We start from the raw sequence: 19,711 nt of genomic DNA on the forward strand, positions 1-19,711 counted from the left end.
CCAGATTTTATCCGCAACTTGTCGGTCATGGTATCGCTCATAGATTTCGTCGTTATGTAGGCTACAGAATCGTCCATCCTCATGTAGGGGACCAAAAATTCTGCGGAGGATTCTTCCCTCGAACGCGACCAAGAATTGGCAATTTTTCTTGCAAGAACCCAAGTCTCCAAGGAATGCATAAGGACTGGCAAGATCGTTGTCTTGTACAGTAAAAGCTTTGATGATGATACGTTTCGAGCGGAACAGTTTTTGTAGCTCAAATAGGCTCTGTTGGCTGCCAACAATCATGCGCGGATTTCATCATCGTAGCTGTTATCGACCCTAGATAGGAGAAATTATCAACGGTCTCAAAGTTGTATTCTCCTATCCTTATTCTTCCTGTTTGACCAGTGCGGTTTGATGTTGTTGGTTGGTTGGTTTTCGGTGCTGACATTGCCACGATATATTTTGTCTTGCCTTCATTGATGTGCAGCCCAAGATCTCGCGCCGATTACCGCCTGCTCGATCTGGATGAAGGCAGTTTGTACGTCTCGGGTCGTCCTTCCCATGATGTCGATATCGTCAGCATAGACCAGTAGTTGGGTGGACTTAAAGAGGATCGTACCTCTTGCATTTACCTCATCATCACGGATCACTTTCTCGAAGGCCAGGTTAAAGAGGACGCATGATAGGACATCCCCTTTTCGTAGACCGCTGTTGATGTCAAATGGTCTCGAGAGTGATTCTGCTGCTTTTATCCGGCCTCGCACATTGGTCAGGATCAGACTAGTCAGTCTTATCAATTCCGTCCTGTTCATCATCATAGCTGTTATCGGTTCTGATTTTCGATCCTAGATAGGAGAAATTTTCAACGGTCTCAAAGTTGTAGTCTCCTATCTTCATTGTTTTCGTTTGACCATTGTGATTTGATGTTGTTCGTTCTTCCGGTTTTGGCGCTGACGTTGCCACCATATACTTCGTCTTGCCTTCATTAATGTGCAGCCCGAGATCTCGCGCCACCTGCTCGATCTGGATGAAGGTAGACTGAACATCTCGGGTTGTCCTTCCCATAATGTCAATATCGTCAGCGTAGGCCAGTAGGTGGGTGGGCTGGATGAAAATGGTGCCTCTCGCATTTACATTTGTATCGCGAAACACTTTCTCTAGGGTCAGATTGAAGAGGACGCATGAAAGGGCATCCCCTTTTCTTAGACCGTTGTTGATGTTGAATGGTTTCGAAATTGATCCTGCTGTTTTTATCTGGTCTCGGACATTGGTTGGAATCAGCCCAGTCAGTCTTATTAATTTCGTCGGTATACCGAATTCTCTAATGGCCGTGTACAGTTTTACCCTAGCTATACTGTCATAGGCGGCTTTAAAGTCGATGAAAAGATGGTGCAACTGATGTCTATATTCCAACTGCTACTGATTTGCCTGGAATGAAGCCTCTTTGGTATGGGCCAATGATGTTCTGGGCGTATGGGGCTATCCGGTCAAGCAAGATAGAGGAGAATATCTTATAGATGGTACTCAGCAACGTGATACCTCTATAATTGCTGCACTGCGTGATATCCCCCTTTTGCCAGTCGTCAGGCATTGTTTCGCTGACCGATACTTTAAGCATCAGTTGATGAACCACTTGGTGTAATTGGTCGGCTCCATATTTAACCAATTCGATCTCGAGCTCTTTGCCTAATGGTATTGCAAACGCGAAACTTGGTCGGCGCGTTGTGTCTGGAAGGCGAAAGCGGAAGTGGATAGGTCACACATTAACGAGGAGTAACAATTGTACTGGCTACACCATGCAATGGAACCCACTCTCCCAAGATGGCCGACGAGTGGATCACCCTAAGAGCACTTGGCACAGAACAGAAGTGGAGGAGTATGGGAATCTCGGGAAGTCCTGTGGGTTTTGAGGTTTTAAGGTTTTGTTGCCTGTCCGTCGGTCTGTCTGTCATACCTTTTCCCTCAGAAACGTTGCAGCAATTATCGCGACGATAGAAAATGTTGGAGGCGAACAACTCGAGCTAGAATTTAGTAATCAACTAGAAAGCTTTGTTCGGGATACCGTCCAATCTTGACGCCTTGCTACCCCTAATACGTTTGCACATTTGCCGTAATTTTTTTCTCGGTAACTTAAGGAATCGAGAAGACATCATATTGAACCGTTAACTGACCTCCAGCTTTTTTCCACTGCTTAGAAAGTAGAACTTTTCAGCTACGTTCCATTGGTTCGTATAAGTCTCAATGCACAGCAATTTGGTTTGCTTTTTCATATGGTTTCTTATGACTACTTAAAAGATACCCGTATTCTTCTTCGAGCCCCTGGAATTCCAGGTTTTCTTGCTGATCTCAAAGTAGTAGTTTAGTTTCCTGATGTAGTGCAAACGCCGTCGGGGCCGTTGTAATGTAATGTTACACTCTGATGCAGCTCACTTATCTTTCCCAATGCCATTTTCTTTGGGTCATGATCTCCTTTCTAGAGCCGCCAAAAATGTTTCCTCTTCAACGACCCCAATGAACCTGCCTATCATTCCAGTTTTTTTAAATTCAGGAATATCTTCGATTGTCGATTTCTCCGTTTCTAATATTGAGGAAGGTGGCCTGATGGTGGCTGTGGATGTGGTGCTCACTCACCCGCCAGACTATCACCCTCATCAACGAGGAGCTGAAATATGCCAGGTCGATAATCAAACCTAATATTCCACTTCGTAAGGTGGGCACGCATTCTACGTTGCTCAGTACGATTTCCAGCATCGCAAAAGTTACGAGTAGGTTTTGGACTGAATTGTTCTTTTAGTGCAACAAAGATAATCCTCCGTGAAGTAAACTCGCGTAGGTTTTCGCATTTGATTTTTACTTCTTGCGTTCGAGCTCTACCCCCAGCTATTTTCCTTAATGTTTTTTTCACTTTCCTGCGAAAATTGTGCACCGACATTTCACAAATGAAATGACAAATGAAATATATTCATCATTTTGGCATCAGATCCCCTTTCTGTATTTCCGTGATACCTCCCTTATTATCGCCAAGTTCGTAAATTTCGGGTTCGGTATTGCCTTTTGAAGGATTTTGGTGCGTCCACGACCAGAGGAACCGAGCACAGTTAATGAAGTACCGAGTTCAAGGAATTTTCTCCAGAAATCGAGCAATATTACTGAGGAATGGGAAAACATGAAATTGCAAAACCGCAACTGTGTTGTGCCCGCAAATTATGTCCGCTCTTACGTATCCAGAGTCTAAATTATTCCATCTTATCATGCAACATTTGTTGTTAATGTATTTGAGCCTGGGCAGAATATCGAATAAAGTGATGACCCCACATGCTTGCAGTTGATCTAACTGTTAGAATTTGAGGAATATAAACACGATATTGGCATATTTCATCTTTTTATTTCAATAATATTTGTATGTTGGAATCTTACAACGTATAAATATAAGAAACAACAAATACGAGGACAGTACATAATAATATCTATTACTTTCAAAACCGAAGTGCTACCTAAAAAAATCTAAACATTTTCCACTATTCCACTTACAATGACAATGAGACAAACGACTAAATGGGGAGAGTATCTTTTACAAATATGATCGATCGTTGTATGCTTTATATCTTTAAAAATATATTACGTTTATATGCGATAGGATATGAGGTTTGCTAATGCAGATATTTTCTTTGAATTTGTGGGTTCTCGCTTGTGGGTAAAATTTACATGACGGGATTCATGTTCAATGTACATTTTCGATTTGGTGCTGTACAATATTGCGTTGCTGAAATCACTACTAACAAATTAAACGACAGAAACAAATGAAACAATTTCAGATAATTTAAATAAACAGTTTTAATTACATAATCATTCGAGTCAAATATATAATATACATGAAATTAAAATATACAGCGGCTGCTCAACCCAAAATAAGTAATAATCATAAAATATAGACAAATAAAAATAATAATTACCGTTAAGGTGTGAATTTTAAAAAAGTGTGATCAATCATAATAAAAAATCCTTAATTTATCAGAAGCTATTGCATAAGCATTCTCGTCATTCATACATTCCGATTGCTCTGTAATCTCTTACATTCCGGACTCTGCGATTCCTTCGTCGTCTAAAAAAGAGATGGAGATGGTTAATTTGCTAAAATTAGATGCTGTTTTTTGGTGATGCACAGGAAAAAAATGAAATGTCGATAGTACCACAATACTTCTATCTGTTCTAATAGAAAAGTAAGAAACACTAAACATGGAGTGATCAAAATTCAAGGCGCATGGAGATGATTATTCGAGAAAGATTGCAGTAATCATCCCAGACCTAAACATGTCAGAGCCAATATAAGGCTCCTATATTTTAACCACTCCATGTGATGTGGGGAAAATTTTCAATCATTGATTATAATTTAATTTAGGAAAACAAGAAAGTGTCAGCTTATTAACTACATGTAGATCGTTTTGAATATTCAGAGCTACTGTAAGAGAACAAAATCGTAAGCTTTGAAAGTTAATATCTAAATAATCTAGTTTGCACAAGCTAGCAAGCAAGCCCATTAAGAGGGGTCCAATACTCGCCGGTTATGCCTAAATAGGCCCTAGGTGAACTTAAACCAGACGTGAAAATGGCTGACATTCAGCAGAAAACGAGGAGAACATCGAACAAAATGATGTTATATGTAATATTAACCTGGACGTCGACGAAACGGGATGCGATCGAATATCAAAGTCCAGAAGTTAGAAATGTGATCACGGTAAAGTAGGCAATAAAGGCGAATAAATTGGGGCTAGTTTATGATTCTAGTATAGCTGGGTAACTTTTTTATCGAATGACCGCCCTATTTAATCCTCTAACAGTATTTGAAGTGGTTAAGGCGTTTCCCGACTTTCTTGCGTCGGGTAAGTGTCTGAAAGTAATTATCGCCACAATTTATTTTTTTATTTCTTGGGAAGGAAGAGGTTAATGATCATCAAGTTGTGGAATCAATTGGAGCCTCAAGTCTGGACGCATTCTCGATTTTGAATCTAAAGATCATGAGGCTTATAGAGCATGGCATTTTTTCCCGGGCCGAATAAAAGTGTCCTTTAAAACAAATAATGAAACGAAATAATGGGCTTTTCAGACTTTTTCAAAAAGTTGTTTTGAATTTGAAATAAAAAATTGGTTTGGAAAATTTGATTTGCAAAATATGCATATGTAGGGGTCATAAGAAATCGTGTTTAAAGAAGTGACAATAAATTGTACGAAGGGAACAATATATTTCGCCCGAAGCTTCAACCTTTCGCGATTATCTGCCCAGACAGACTGAGGATGATATGTTTATTGTGTACTCTGGAAAGCCAAGTGATAGCAGATGTGAATGCGCCAGATGCACCCCCACGACGGAGAACACGAATCTGACTGAGATTTCGGTCCAGACTAAAGAACATCACCATTTTGTTAAATTTCTGATAAAGAGTTTAAAGGAGGCTTCTTAAAGGTGACATTGTGATTGTAATGAGTGATCTGGATACCAAAGCCGACTCTGATGACACCTTGCTCAGGCATGTGATGGAGGAAGCATGGTCTTGGTAACCGTAAGAACAACGGTAAAAGGTTTGTGAATTCTAGAACTGTGACCATCTGATCATCGGGGCCACACTGTTCACACTTTTCGTTACTGCGTCTGCTCACATGGGAACAAAGCGCCGCCCCTCAAATTCAACTCATGGACTTACGAGACTGAGAGTTTTGTCGATCGTTGCGACTGAACGCGACGTTTTAGAGTTCCGTCATTGTAAAGAGCGCCGTGGAGTAAGTCATGATAAAAGAAATTTTACCATTGCATTAGTAAAAGAGGACGAACTTGCCGTTTACAGTAACGTACGAGGGGCGGTTGATAAGTTTGCGGCCTAAGGTAATTAGCGATGACTCATCATCTCGTTACTGATAATACTAATTACATGACTCATTATTAGTATAAATACCACTCTTTTTCCTTTATTTGGTTCATTTGTAAGTATTCCTGGTACAAGCAAACTCACGATGTCAACGGAAACTCTGAATTCTCGCAAATTGGAGCATCGCATTTTTACCAAATCCCTTGTTAAGATAGAAAATATGCCGAAACAAATTTTGCTTTTGCTCCGTCGCATATAATGGCAGGCTCGACTATTTCAACAAGGAAAGAAGTCCTATGAAGACAACTCCCATCTGGGTCGTGCAGTGACAGTAGTCACCGAAAACAATGTTAAAAAGTCGAACAATTAGTACTGGCCGATTGAAGAATTAAATTGTAGCAGATAATGGAAGATCTGCAGATTAGCAAGGAACGAGTTGGAAAAATTTTGCATGAAAATTGGCACATGAAAAAAATTAGTGCACGTTGGGTACCGCGAATGCTCACATCATTCGACAAGCAACGACGACTGGAGAGATGTAAAGATTTTCTGGAATTGTGTCAGAGTAATTTGGACAAAATTTACAACTGTGTGACTGGTGTATTTCCTTTATAAAGAGATTTGAGTGTGCATTTGCCCCATTAGTATGTAGCACGTAATATATGCATACATTATGTGAAAATATCCACTTTCACGTAATATTGACATTCAAAGTCTTGAATTTGCAAAGAAGCGACAACTTTAACATATTATAACTTTGTTAGTAATCATCATGCTCTATTCTCTAGCCTACGATGCTGCAAAATTTCGTGATTCTAGAATGAACTTAGGTGGGTTTTTCTGCCAATTACAAAAAATAATAGTAATGTACTATTATTAACTTTATTTGAACAGATATCAGTATGAAGGGTATTTCGGGGCCTAGGCAACACCTAGTGGCAGCCTCTTGATTTTTTTCAGATTTTTCGATTGGGTAGTTTATGACAATCGGTCCGTTAAAGAATAGATCACTTTCAACACTCGGTACTTCCCACCTTTCCGACAAATGTCAAAACTAAGACCGACCTCGGAAATTACTAACCCAAGACCTTTCACTTGATACCCCACATCAAGTCATTTGATGAAAAAAAAATTACACCCCCTTTTGCATGTATGCCCACCCCCCCTTAAATTTGACGTAAAAGGATGTATCACACTTCACTCCGAGAAAAATGCATGTGACGGACAGACAAACAGTAAATCGATTTTAATAAGGTTTCGTTTTACACAAAACCTTAAAAAGGGAGAAAGCCCACCAAAGAAATTCAAAATGGAAAACTCGGCGTCGAAGCTTATGGCTACCATTTTCTGGGACAACGAGGGAATTTTACTAATTGATTACTTGTCTAAAGGAACTACAATGAACGGCAAGTACTACGCTAATTTACTCGGTAGGGCACGTGAGAAGAAAGAAGAGACGTGGCAAGTTGGCGCGGGGAGTGTTTTTTTCTGCAAGACAACGCGCCCGTTCACACCGTTCAGGTTGCGAGGGCTACTCTAAAAGCTACGGGATTCACTGAACTCGACCACCCATCCTAGCGACTTTTCCCTTTTTTCCAATTCAAAGGATCTACGAGGACGAACAATTTTCCAACGACAGTGCCATAAAGTCATTATATTCACGATGTGAAAAGTGTATTTCACTTGACGGGGATTACATTCAAAAATAAAAAGTATAACACCATCCTCTTCTTTCATTAAGTCCTTAGGCCGCAAACTTATCAGCCGGCCCTCGCAGTTACTGTATGCGTACTTTAAGGTGATAAGCCTTTCGATGATCCCGTGGGGGATGTTAAGAGTAGGCTTCTCATTCACAATGATGAGTAGCAGAAGAGATGGAAGGACCATTTTACCACGATTCTTAATTATATAACATTCGGTGAAGTTCCACCTCTTATCGCAGGTCATTTTAACATACGCATACGGACTGACACCGAATCTACTTCCGCTTCGTTAATGCTGAGTGTCTGAGATCCTGCTTCAGTGCGAAAATTGCAGGGGTTTCTGCATGCTTCATGTCGTCGCAGAAATTAGAGATAAAATAATCGTGGAACGCACTAAAAAAACACTTTTAGAGCCTAGAGCCTAATAGACAGAGATCAGGCTGGCTTCCGTTCTGGATCCTCCTTTACCAGTATCCGGAATTTAGATCTTCGCTTCACTTGGTCTTAATCCCCCGCACTCCCCACCTTTCCAACAAATGTCAAAACTAATACCCGAAGAGTACTAACCGAGACCTTTAATTCGATACCGCACATGACTATATTTGATGAAAAAAAAAATGTACACCTCCCTTTTGCATGTATGGAGACCCCCCTTAATTTCGACGTAAGAAGATGTAACTCATTGTATGCGCGAACGTTCACAGATTTCACCTTTCTACCAAATTTGATGTCAATCGCTATAACCATCACCGAGGAAAATGCGTGTGAGGGACAGACAAACTGTGTGAGAAAGCTGACACGAACACCTGGGGCGGCGCTTATAAAACAGTAATATAGAAAGTCAAAGGCAAACGCTCCTCTCCGATTTGTTGCCCTACTCTGCTTAATGAAATAGTAACGGATCTTTTTCCACGCTAACCTTCCCACTGTCGAGATAGACGAGAATTGCCGAAAAGGATGGCGGTCTCTCCGAAAATCAGTTCGGTTTTCAAAAGAGTAGGTCTACAACGGATGCACTTGTCCTAGTAGCTAACACAGCTAAGACCGTACTTGACGAGGGCAAATGTTGCAAATGCCTTCAATTCCGCGAGATGGAGCAAGATACTTGAGTTCCTAATCAACTTAGGCGTGGCGAAGTACCTGGTGTGCATCGTTGCCGACTTTCTAATCGATAGGATTCTGTGCTGCGAATCAGATAAAGGAATGAAATCATACCAAACGACATGCGGAGTTCCACAAGGGTCTGTCCTGGGGCCACTCTTGTGGATTATTATGTATAACGATGTATAAAGAAGTCGAGCTTTATGCAAATGAAGCAGTCTATGAGTTTAAATCCTGGTTAGAGAATGTTGGTCTACAGCTCGCAAAGCATAACACGGAAGTAGCACTTATTACCAAGCGGAGAAAATGAACTTCCATGAAGATCAAAGTTGGAACGCAAACAATTCATTCCAAGCCTGCAACTTAAGTACTTAGGTGGAATGATTGACCAGAGGTTAAATTTCAGGTTGCATGTGGAGGGTGCAGCAACCAAGGCATATAACATCGGAGCGCTGGTTGCGAGAATGCTACCAAATATAGGTGCCCAAAGCCGAGCCGTCGACTCCTTATTTCGAAGGTGGTCAGTTCGATCCTACTGTATACAGCTCCAGTACGAGCAGATGCACTGAAAAATATAGTAAATAAGAAAATCGCATAAGTGTATTCCGAACATGTTGCGCTTACAGAACAATATTCAATGAAGCAGCTCGCGTGATAGCAGGAATTGTCCCGATTGAGATTCTGGCGAAAGAAATACAACGATTTTACGATCGAACGTATCTCACCGCAGAATCTCCTGCCCGTCGGCGACAGTTCGCACGAGCTGAAACTGTCGCGGAATGGCAAGAGAAGTGGGACGAGTCAGAAAAAGGCCGCTGGACTCACAAAATTATATGGGATATCCGGAAACGGATCGAGTGACCCCATGGCGAAGTAGGTTTTGACCTAACTCAATTCTTGAGCGGCGTGATGATTCGCCATATTGCCCAAATATTGCAGAGGACGCAGAACACGTCTTTTTTCCTTGCCCCAGATTCGAAGCCCAAAGGGGTACATTCTTATGTAGCTACAGCCGGGGAGCACTTTACACCCGAAAATATAATGGAAGTTATGATGAAAGCAAAGGGGATATGGACCGAAGTCGAAAAGGTGAGTGCAGCCGTCGGAAACAAGCTTAGGAAGGAAGAAGTCATCCGGAAGAATGAATGCGAGAGAAAGATGAATATTAACATGAGCGTAGAATAAATTCTGATCCATCCCACGATGTAATACCAAATGGGAGTCTCGTGGGGAGAGTGGAAGGAGAAGGAGGTGGTTTTAGTGGGTAAGAGTCACACATAACCGTGTGGCAGGAGCCTGCGGTAGCTTTTGAAGCTTGCCACTTTCCATCGGCAAAAAAACAGACAGTTTTGTGTTTACACAAAACTTTAAAAAGGAGTTAAAGTTAAAAACAGAAACTTTTTAGAGGTGAGAACAAAATGATTCGCCCATCACACAATTATTTTAATTGCATGTTAATAACAACTAAAGAAGGATAGCTGGCCTTTACTATTGCCGACAGTTCACAATTTTGTAGTGAATTGCCATTTTTGTCTGAGTTTAGTATTTAGTTTATCCTTCAAATCTCTGTTGCTAGTAACAAAATGTTAATAAAATAGAAGAGATATTTAAGCTCTTGATGATATTTTCGATACACCTTTAACCAACAAATATATAGGTACATATAAGACCCTAATATTTGGTAGGCGTTTATTTAGATCATAAATAATAGCGCCCATTGTTTCTACCCTGGAGCTGACACTTTTTTTTAAAAATTGAACGTAATTCATTCAAACCGTAAATAAATAAAATGAAAACAACTTTAGTCATAAAATATATAAATGTTAGGATTGAATCTACATAACTACTAGAATAAAATATACATATCTACCAACCAACAAAGGGATTAGTGTAGATCCCGTCACCATTGTTAATTTTGAAAAGATCATCGGCAATTACAATTATTCCTTCATCCGCATGACGGTTATTGATCATCACTTGGTCGTAACAACTAACATCTGTACTAATTACGTCGATTTCGTCTTCTTCATCGTCATAGTCGTCTTTTTCCAAGCTATTCCTTTGGCTACCTTGCATTGGATTCGAGTCCTCATAGCTTCCACCACCACTATCATCAGCATTTATAGCCTCCAAATTTGAGTTTGTGTCGAAGTCATCGTCGTAGTTCACATCGTTATTATCGATGATAACGACACCGTTGTGGTCATCACAGGCATTATTACTACTATCGTAATTAAAGCTAGTGGAGTATACTAAATCACGACTACAACTATTTCTCATATCACATTTAGAAGAACTATGACTAATATTATTTGGCTGTTGATCTTCGTTCTCTGATAGTTGTTGTTCGTCAAATATTTGTTGCGATTGCTGTAGCGTTTGTGATTCATTTTGGCAGTGATCATGTTGAGGATTATTCGTATTTTCCTGAGATTCATCTAGTTCTTGCTCTTCTCCCCCTGAACTCTTGTTGCATTCTTGCTTATCGCCAACGAGAACAATAACGATGTTGTTGTTATCGATCTCGTTGAGTTCGGGTCATCTTTCATCCCTCCACTGATTTAATTGATCTTCATCAATAATCGGCTGATATTCATCGTCTACACCAATCACATCACCATTCATTGTGATTGATTGTCTCTCTGTTAATCATTTGGATAAGGAAACCATCACCAGAAAGTTGTATTAGTTGTGCAATTGCGGCAATAGTTAATTAATTCAAGTTGGTCAGAACAGAGACATTATATTGTATAAATTTCGTGGATGTTTTTCATTTTGTAAGCGCCGTATTTTCCATCGAAAATGTTAGCAAGTGATTTATATGTGTGTGCACAAAATGAAAGAGAAAATATATTTTTGATTATTAGAGAAATTTCAAAAGATTGGAATGTCGAAATCGCACTAGATCTAACCCATTTCTGGACGTGAGGATCGGTTGAACTTTAATGACGGTTCTCTGTAAAAAATATCGCTTTATTGTTATTAATAAATATTTCGCATTTCAATGATTTCACTTCCAGAAAAGGCCAAAGCTATTACTTTTAGAAAGCAACCGAAGCCGTGAAAATTAGTTTTAGATAACCCAAGCAATATCTAAGTTTCATTGTTAGAATTTTCTGTTATTTGTTAGCAACTAGAATAGGGAACAATCAAACATATTAGATACGCCCAAACAGCGACCTTTTTTGGGATTAGTCTAAGTCAAAACCATACGATCAACGACTACTAAGCCTTCGATTACAAGCCGTAATGATTATTCTTGGGAAGGAAAATTTAATCGTTTCAGAAAATTTTGCATTCTAAATGACATCGATTATTCTCTATCCTAGCAATCATTTCACCGAACTATCATGTCCAGCTATCTCATTGGTTAACTACTGATTGTAATAAAACAGTTATCAACATGTTGAATTCAAGACTGGATACCCACCTTCATATCCTTGGTTATCGTGAATTTCCCTCGGAGGACCGACTACATTCTCCTTTCCTTCCAGGACGGCTAATAAGCATTGATGTATGCAAATATATTGTTGTTCTGTTTGCACCATCCAAACACGTTCTGCGAAGCAAGATCCAAGTTATAAACTGATGAAATTTTCAATACTCAACCCTTACCTTTCCTCATAGCCCAAACAATACCAAATATGTCGACGTAATCGGCTACTTGTATCTGTTGCAGAATTCTGTCTAATGTGATGAATGTGCCAGAACGTCCTACTCCAGCGCTACAATGAACCACTATTGGCCGTTGATCAGGCCCCACTCGCTCCCTGAAGGCACGTACGAAACGTGCTAATGTTTGTGGAGGGTTTGGCACACCGAAATCCGGCCATGTTGTGAAGTGGAAGTGTCGAATGACACGTTGTTCGTTACCCTGAAAAAAAAAAAACAGAAATGGCAGATCCCCGATTGAAAAAATCTTTGTGAATCACTTACTCTGCACATCATGAATTCAGTTATCACCCAATCCGGATAATGACTATCATTGAGTATTTGAACTTTAATATCACCATAAAATACGGGCACTGTATCGTGCGGCCAATAGTGATCGCACTTTTCTCGTCCCTTTTCAAAGCATCTTGTTAGCATGACAATAGCTCGCGAATTACTTTCCCAACACATCCGCCAGAAATCATCGCGGGTTGAATGTAAAGGACCCTGAGTAACGATGAATTCTCGCGGAGAATTGTGTCCGGGAACGTAATTGGCATTTATATAATCTGATCCTTCGTCGTCATCCACAGGTTGTAGCTTAAACCTCGAATGATCGTACGGTAGAATGTTGGTGAAACGATTTTTCGGTCGATTACATGGTAAATCAGCAAATGTACATGGTTGATCTCGGCCGACATGTTTCAACTCTTCGAATTCTTCACTGAATCTAAAGTCGGAATCGGCCGACATCATCCTGTAATGATCCGCGAAAAGTTTGATTTGTATCGGCCGATTCGTCTCGATCACACTATCCGGCAGTGACATGTTATCATTCGTTCGAGATTCTTTTGCAGTTTTTCGGCCACTATTTCGCCGTCGTCTTAGTAGTATTATTGTCACAAATAGAACAAGTATGAGCAGCAGCGGGACCGTGATGGCCACTATCAATGATGTATTGTCTTGATCTGGAAATGAAATTCATTTAGCGGCATGGATTAGATTTAGTCAATAGAAAATGTATTCGTGGGCAGCTATGAAAAGGCACTGGTACTCACCAACCGAAAGCAGACCAACTATTGCAAGACATAAATTTTAAGAAAACATGCTTATAATAAACTTACATTCAAGTGGATTAATGCTTTGTTCCTATTGAATTGAATAATGAGCAAAATCACTGAGCTTGGAGGAAATTTGAAACGCTGCAAACCGTAGAAAATTATCAGCCCTCAAGGACCATTCTGAATATGTACATGCAATCAATCGGAATTTGGCTAGAAACTTGGGATGCCAGGAAAATTTAAGTGTTCTGAATACTCCGTGTTAATGAATGATGTGGTGCATGCTGCCGTAATCGCCAATTCTTTCTCTTTTTCACAATGTACATGATGTTGTTTTGTCGTGTCTAGGGGTTATATTTTTCGGATTATGACTGAACACAAAAGAAACAAAATACATATTCAACCTCCATCATCATTTTTAACTACTACATGCTTGTATTAATATTTTTCTGAACTGTAGTATAGGTTCATGCGGGAACTATTCATTGGTGGGTGAAACATGTCCACTCTGCCTTATCAATAAATAATGATTAAGGGAAGCGGCGCTGCTTCCTAGAAGACCTATTGTGCCCCGTAATGGTTACAGTGTTATACATATTTATAGCTTGTCCAAGTCGTAATTTAGCTTACAATGACCAACTAGTACTCTCACTATGATTTTAAGGCTCTTCTTGATTAGGTTTAAAAAAACTACGGTAGTCCGTCGGACTGAGAACCCTGATTTTGTTGATGTTTATCTTCAGTTCAGACTCTCCTTCTTTCCCAACTTCCTCAGAGACTTTACTTTAATGTAACACATGACATTTTGTGTCGTCATTTGTTGGTCTGATTATAGCTATTAATTTCTCTGGAGTGTCCCTTCTACTTAGCAAACGGCAGGGAAACCGATCAGCCCAACGGCCTTACTCCAGTTGGGTCCATTGATTGCCAAGATGATTTCACTTTTGTCTGGAGGAGAGACGTTGTATCCGCATATTCCAGTGACTAGCCATTTCATCCTTTATAGGTGGAACTTCAACAGATGTTATACGGTTGAGAACGGGGTGAAATATTCTCCATCTCTTAAGTCGCTTGGCATAGTAGAGGAGGAGTCGTCCGTTAACATCCTCTATAGGACCATCGAAAGATTTCCGACCACCTAACAAATATGGTAGCGAAATCATTACCGTTCATGGCAGATTATGCCTCCTTGCCCAACATAAAAACAAGTTGTATTTTGTTACTGTGCATACTGCGTTAAACTTCCCAAGATTTACCCCGGTGCCAGAGCTCAAGTGCATCACGTTCGTCCCTACTTGCAGCGGCAGTAAGGACCTTTAGTACTCTGCGCTCCTCTATCTGCTCCCAAGTTTCCGCAGTCAACCACGTTCCGTAGGGGCGCTGAACAACCAGATACAGACGCAATACGCAAGCGAAGGCAGGCGACCATCTGATCTTGCTCGAGGCTGATGTCAGCATCTTTCTTGCAGTAGTCTCTTAATCAGAAGATGAACTAAAGCGCAAAAGACCAACAAACTGCTCCTTCGGCACCTCACCTCCAAAAACACATTTACTTCAGACATTCAACATGCGTCCGGTAAAAGCAATTTGGTTGCCGACACTTTGTCTCTGATTTCAGAGATCAGCATCCCAGCTTCAATCAATTTTTTGACAATCGCTGTGGGACAGAAGGGTAGAGAGCCAACAGTCGGACTCCAAATACACGTTCAAGTAGTTTTCTATCTTCTTTTCATCTTCCTCTATTTGCTGCGCGATCTCCGAAAAGGGATCTAGGCCATATATTACGGTCGCTTTTCGTATGGGAGTATTTTGCTCACTACCTTGCACACCCTCGTATTCGGACAACGAACCGTCTAGTCGCTTACAGATTTTGCTAGCCATCCATAAACAAGGACTTTAATTTTTGGGCTAGAGTCTTAATCGCATGCTAGAAGTTTAAAGTCACTAATCATGTAAAGAAGGAAGTAGGTGCATTTCATAGGTTAACAAAGCGCTTCAACACTATTCATTTCGACATTGTGGGCCCTCTGCGAGACTCCTACGTCTGCCTCACGATCATTGATTTGTCTACGCGATAGTTTGAGGCAATACGTCTGAAGGACATAACAATACAGTCAGGTGCTGGTGCCTTCTGCCGAGAATGGATTACGCGCTTTGGTGTCATGCAATTCGAATCTACTCTCTTCTCGGAGCTCGGAAAGCTGCTCGGTTCCAAACGCAACAACCGCATGCCATCCGCAGTCCAATGGAATGCTTGAGCGTGATTATTGAACGTTGAAGGCCGATAATATGGCTCGTGACGATCAGTCCTAATCGCAGGTCTTGCCTTTGGTTTTGCTTGGCCTCCCTACTGCCAACGGAGAGGAGTTTGCTGCCAGCTCTGCTGATCTGGTGTACAAGAAGAAAATACAACTCAATCGCGATCTGATCCTTGACAAGAGGAGTTTATAATTTTGTTATTCGCACTTTTTAAGGTTTTAAGGTTTTGTTGAAAACTGTCCGTCTGTCTGTCACACGCACTTTTCTCAGAAACGACTGTACCGGTTCACACGGAATTCAACAGGAAGTTGGGAACTGTAGAGAGGTGCTAAATTTTCTTTCACCGAATATAGCCAAATTTATCAAGCCTTCTCATTGCTTTCAATCCTTATTTCAAATTTCCTCTTGAGTTCAGTGGAGCAAGATAATATGCATAATGGAATTGTAATCTTTTAGATGTTTAATGAACGAACGACCCATGGTCGTTCTAGTTTTCTACTAAAAAGCTACATAATTTCCTTAGTGTAAATAGAGATTTAGAGTCGAAAAATTCACTTACCGGTTTGAATTGGAAAACTATATGCAGTGTCAGTAAATTTATCTGGTGCTGTAAACGCTCGCACTTTCACTCTATATGTGGTTCCAGATTTCAGCGCCCCGTTGCAATATCCAGTTTGCCGTGTATCACAATTTTCCGCTCCGATCGTGAAGTCCTCAACTGAACTGTTCTTGAATGGATAGTACGGCTCAATAACTTGATACGGAGGCCATACACTATATGCTTGAACATCGCGCCAACTAGGCATTTCCAATCCAGATGCATTCTTCGTGTCGTCTTCGGCAACAATGATAGTATACATAATGACCTGCAAAAATATAGAAAGAAGATAAGTGTTAGATTCGCATACATAAATGGTAACTTTTAGATAAAGATGGACATTGATTATATGGTCTGAGTGCTCAGAGGCCATGTCTCTCCCCCACCTCAAATACACAAGATGAACCAAAAAACTTACCGCTCCATTTTGATCTGTGAAATAATTCTTCCGGAATCGAATTTGAATTGTTGACGAGCTTCGGTAAACTTCTGTTGGCACTACTTGGGTGGCTGGTTTTGGTGGGGCTAAAATTGGCATCTTTTGTTTCCATATTGTTTCAGGACCAAAACCAATCACTGTCTTTGCTTGTATTCGGAAAATGTAAGTTTTTCCTGGTAATAAGTTTTTAATAATGCCGCGGGATTCACTGGCCTTGAAATCTCTAACTTGTGTATGAGATGATCCTTCTAATCCATAAGTAATCGAGAACTGACGGATAATTCCATTTTGTTCGCTTGGTGGGAGCGCCCATTCGAATGTAATTTCGCTAGGCTGAATATCGACGGGTTCGAAACGATCAACACGACCGGGAACTGATTCTTTGGTAGTGAAACTAGCAGACACAGGTGAACTACTTCGGAGTACGCTCGATTCTGTTCCGGAACGAACGACCACAGTGAATGTATAATTTCTATGTGGTTTTAAATCTGTGATTGTTATGTTATCGTAAACTGTTAGGTTTTGAACGTAATATGAGTCAGTTTTTAGGTACTGCACTTCAAAAGCATTATATTCTCCTTTGGGTATATCCCATTTTAAAGTGATTTCTTCATCGGTGATTCGGGTTGCATTGAGTTGAGTAATTGGTTCTGGATACAATCTGTCTTGCCTTTGTATAGGAAGGCTGGCCACACCACCACTCACTGTCCATACTGTAATGTTGTATAGTCGTCCGGGAATTAGTCCTGTGAAGGTTACTTTTCTATCGGTATCGTTGGCGAATTTTTCTTTATCTGGAATGTCTGGATCTCCCAGAGAGAACCTGTAGATGTCAAATTTCGAAACTGTTTGAGGAGTTGGTGTATAGCTCAATGTGACGGTGTCACGTTCATGGAGACTATTCACCACAAGGACTTCTGATTGTATCAAGGGCATTGTTCTGGTTGATAAATGTGTTGTATCACTAGCCAGTCCATATGATATTGTGTGAATATCGAATTTATACTGAACGCCCGGCATGAGTTCTCCGATTAGTACCCTCACTGTCTGAGGCTCATCACCTGTTTTACTGTTTCCATCTGAAGATATGATAGGCGGTATGTGTAGCTCTGATACGTTCTTCATATGTATCTTTGAAGGGTTATCGGTCGGCCACCATCTAAGCACATAAGTTTCAACACGACCTTCTGGTCGAGGCCATTCCAGAGTAATATTCGTCGAATCAACAAGTAAAAATATATTTGAAACTGGATTTGGACGGACGGTTTGATTCACTTGCTGGGGAGTAACACTTTCAACTCCATAACTGACTGTATTGACTTGAATCGTGTATTTCTCTCCGGGAGTCATATCGGTAACATCGGCTTCGTTCGAACGAACAGATGGAAGACGAATCCACTGATTTTCACTTTCAGTTCGATACCGAATTGAATATTCAGAGAATTCGCTACGATGTGGAGGCATCCAATGAACTGTTACTGAATTACTGGTAACTTTTTCAATAGTCATACCACGTGGCGGATTGGGAACTGAAATTATAGGAGGTTTTTTATTACAACTGTGAGTTTAAAAGAATCAAAATTGAGCACTTACAAACTGCTTGGAAATATGCATGTGGTTCACTTCTTAGCCCATGACTTACAGCAAACACTTTTACTTCATAGCCAGCTCCGGGAAATAGATTTTTCAAAACCAGTCTGGATTCCGTTGTTAAAATTGTCTTGACTTCATCTGTACCGTTTCTCGAGTACAAGATCTCATATTTTTCCTGCCTGGAGTTAACATCACTTTTCCAGCTAATATTCAACCCTTCTTTGATTGACTTCAGGTCTTCAATGATAGGAGACGAAGGGCGAGTAACGACAGAGATAGTCGTTTCATTTGATTCCATCGTTTTGGAAATTGCCTGAACAGTCAAAGAATAATTCCGACCAGGTAATAAGCTCTCCATGATATAACGTGTAAATTCGGTGTTCATCGTACTTGAGTCTCCATTATATGTTTCCACCTCATGATAGCTGATTTTGTATTCCTCTTGGGTGCTGGCCGGATCCGGTTCCCAACTAATTGTCATAATACCAGATTTATCGTCCGTCGTTGATCGAAGATTTATGACCGGCAATGGCTTTAATGTGACATCACCAGTTGCTGGCCAAGATGTTACCTTCCCGGAAACTGTTTTAACAACTACTTGATATGTTTTTCCCGGCTCTAAGCCTTCTTTGAATTCGAGCCATTCTATGGGTTCACCCGTCCTCTGAACAGTCTGTTGCCGGCGAGACGTCGACAAGGATATTTGATATTTATCAAATTCACTTATTCCTTTAGGTGCTTCCCACATGACTTTAAATGAATTTGATGTTATAGAATCCTTGTCGAAAGTAACATTCATAGGACGTAGAGGGACCGTTCGATATGTTGCTGTCGTTGGTAAGGATATTTCATCCTCCGACATTGTTTGTACTGATATGTTGTACGCTCGACCGGGGACCAACCCTTTAAATGCTGCTTGTGCTGGACCAGGCGGCTCACCCTCTTTCTCAACGTAAAGGACACTTTCTAAAGCATCGGGTGGTTCAATAGATACTTTGTAATGAGTGTATATCCCAGCCGGATATGGCGGTTGCCATAATACGAGCAATGTTGTCTCGTTTCGGAACCATACGATGAATTTTCCGGGGGTATTAGGCTCTGTGAAATGCAGGTGAAGACAAATAAGTGACAAATATTGAATGATAAAATTTGCTTTTAGTGTTATTAAGGTGCACTATGAAATTTTATAAACAATATATGATTATTATAGATACTCTCAAATTATATTGAGATGTTTGATGATAAGATGAAAAATGTACGAAGCAATACGTTTGAACGGAAGTACATGCACAAAAAGGAAACAATATTGTTAGCTGTCTACGAAACACAAACCGCATTACTGTCGACACATGCATAACAAGAAAATATCGTAAAATTTATTTTTTTCAACCTAATTTTTTTTAGGAAACGAGGATCAACAGATGATTTGCTTTTTATCTCGCTGTATATAATATGAAAGC

The 19,711-nt window shown here is 40.4% G+C and overlaps 1 protein-coding gene across 4 annotated transcripts in view; it reads right to left on the reverse strand.

Moving 5' to 3' along the window:
• Window positions 1-3,801: 3,801 nt before the first annotated feature.
• The window catches only part of LOC119656653 (tyrosine-protein phosphatase 10D), a 177,364-nt gene continuing 161,454 nt past the window's right edge, over window positions 3,802-19,711 (reverse strand). For 2 of the 4 annotated variants that reach the window (XM_038063121.1, XM_038063120.1), the window contains 7 exons: window positions 18,252-19,349; window positions 16,638-18,187; window positions 16,181-16,487; window positions 12,587-13,269; window positions 12,266-12,524; window positions 12,081-12,209; window positions 3,802-4,087 (listed from right to left, as the gene is read on the reverse strand). In XM_038063121.1, the coding sequence (XP_037919049.1) occupies window positions 4,056-4,087; window positions 12,081-12,209; window positions 12,266-12,524; window positions 12,587-13,269; window positions 16,181-16,487; window positions 16,638-18,187; window positions 18,252-19,349 (4,058 nt within the window). In that variant the 3' untranslated portion in view covers window positions 3,802-4,055. Of the gene's footprint in view, window positions 4,088-10,936; window positions 11,293-12,080; window positions 12,210-12,265; window positions 12,525-12,586; window positions 13,270-16,180; window positions 16,488-16,637; window positions 18,188-18,251; window positions 19,350-19,711 lie in introns of those variants that run through there. The other 2 variants (XM_038063119.1, XM_038063118.1) reach the window with 1 other exon arrangement.

Source organism: Hermetia illucens, chromosome 5 (assembly GCF_905115235.1).
Source record: "Hermetia illucens chromosome 5, iHerIll2.2.curated.20191125, whole genome shotgun sequence".
NCBI classification, from domain to species: Eukaryota; Metazoa; Arthropoda; class Insecta; order Diptera; family Stratiomyidae; genus Hermetia; species Hermetia illucens.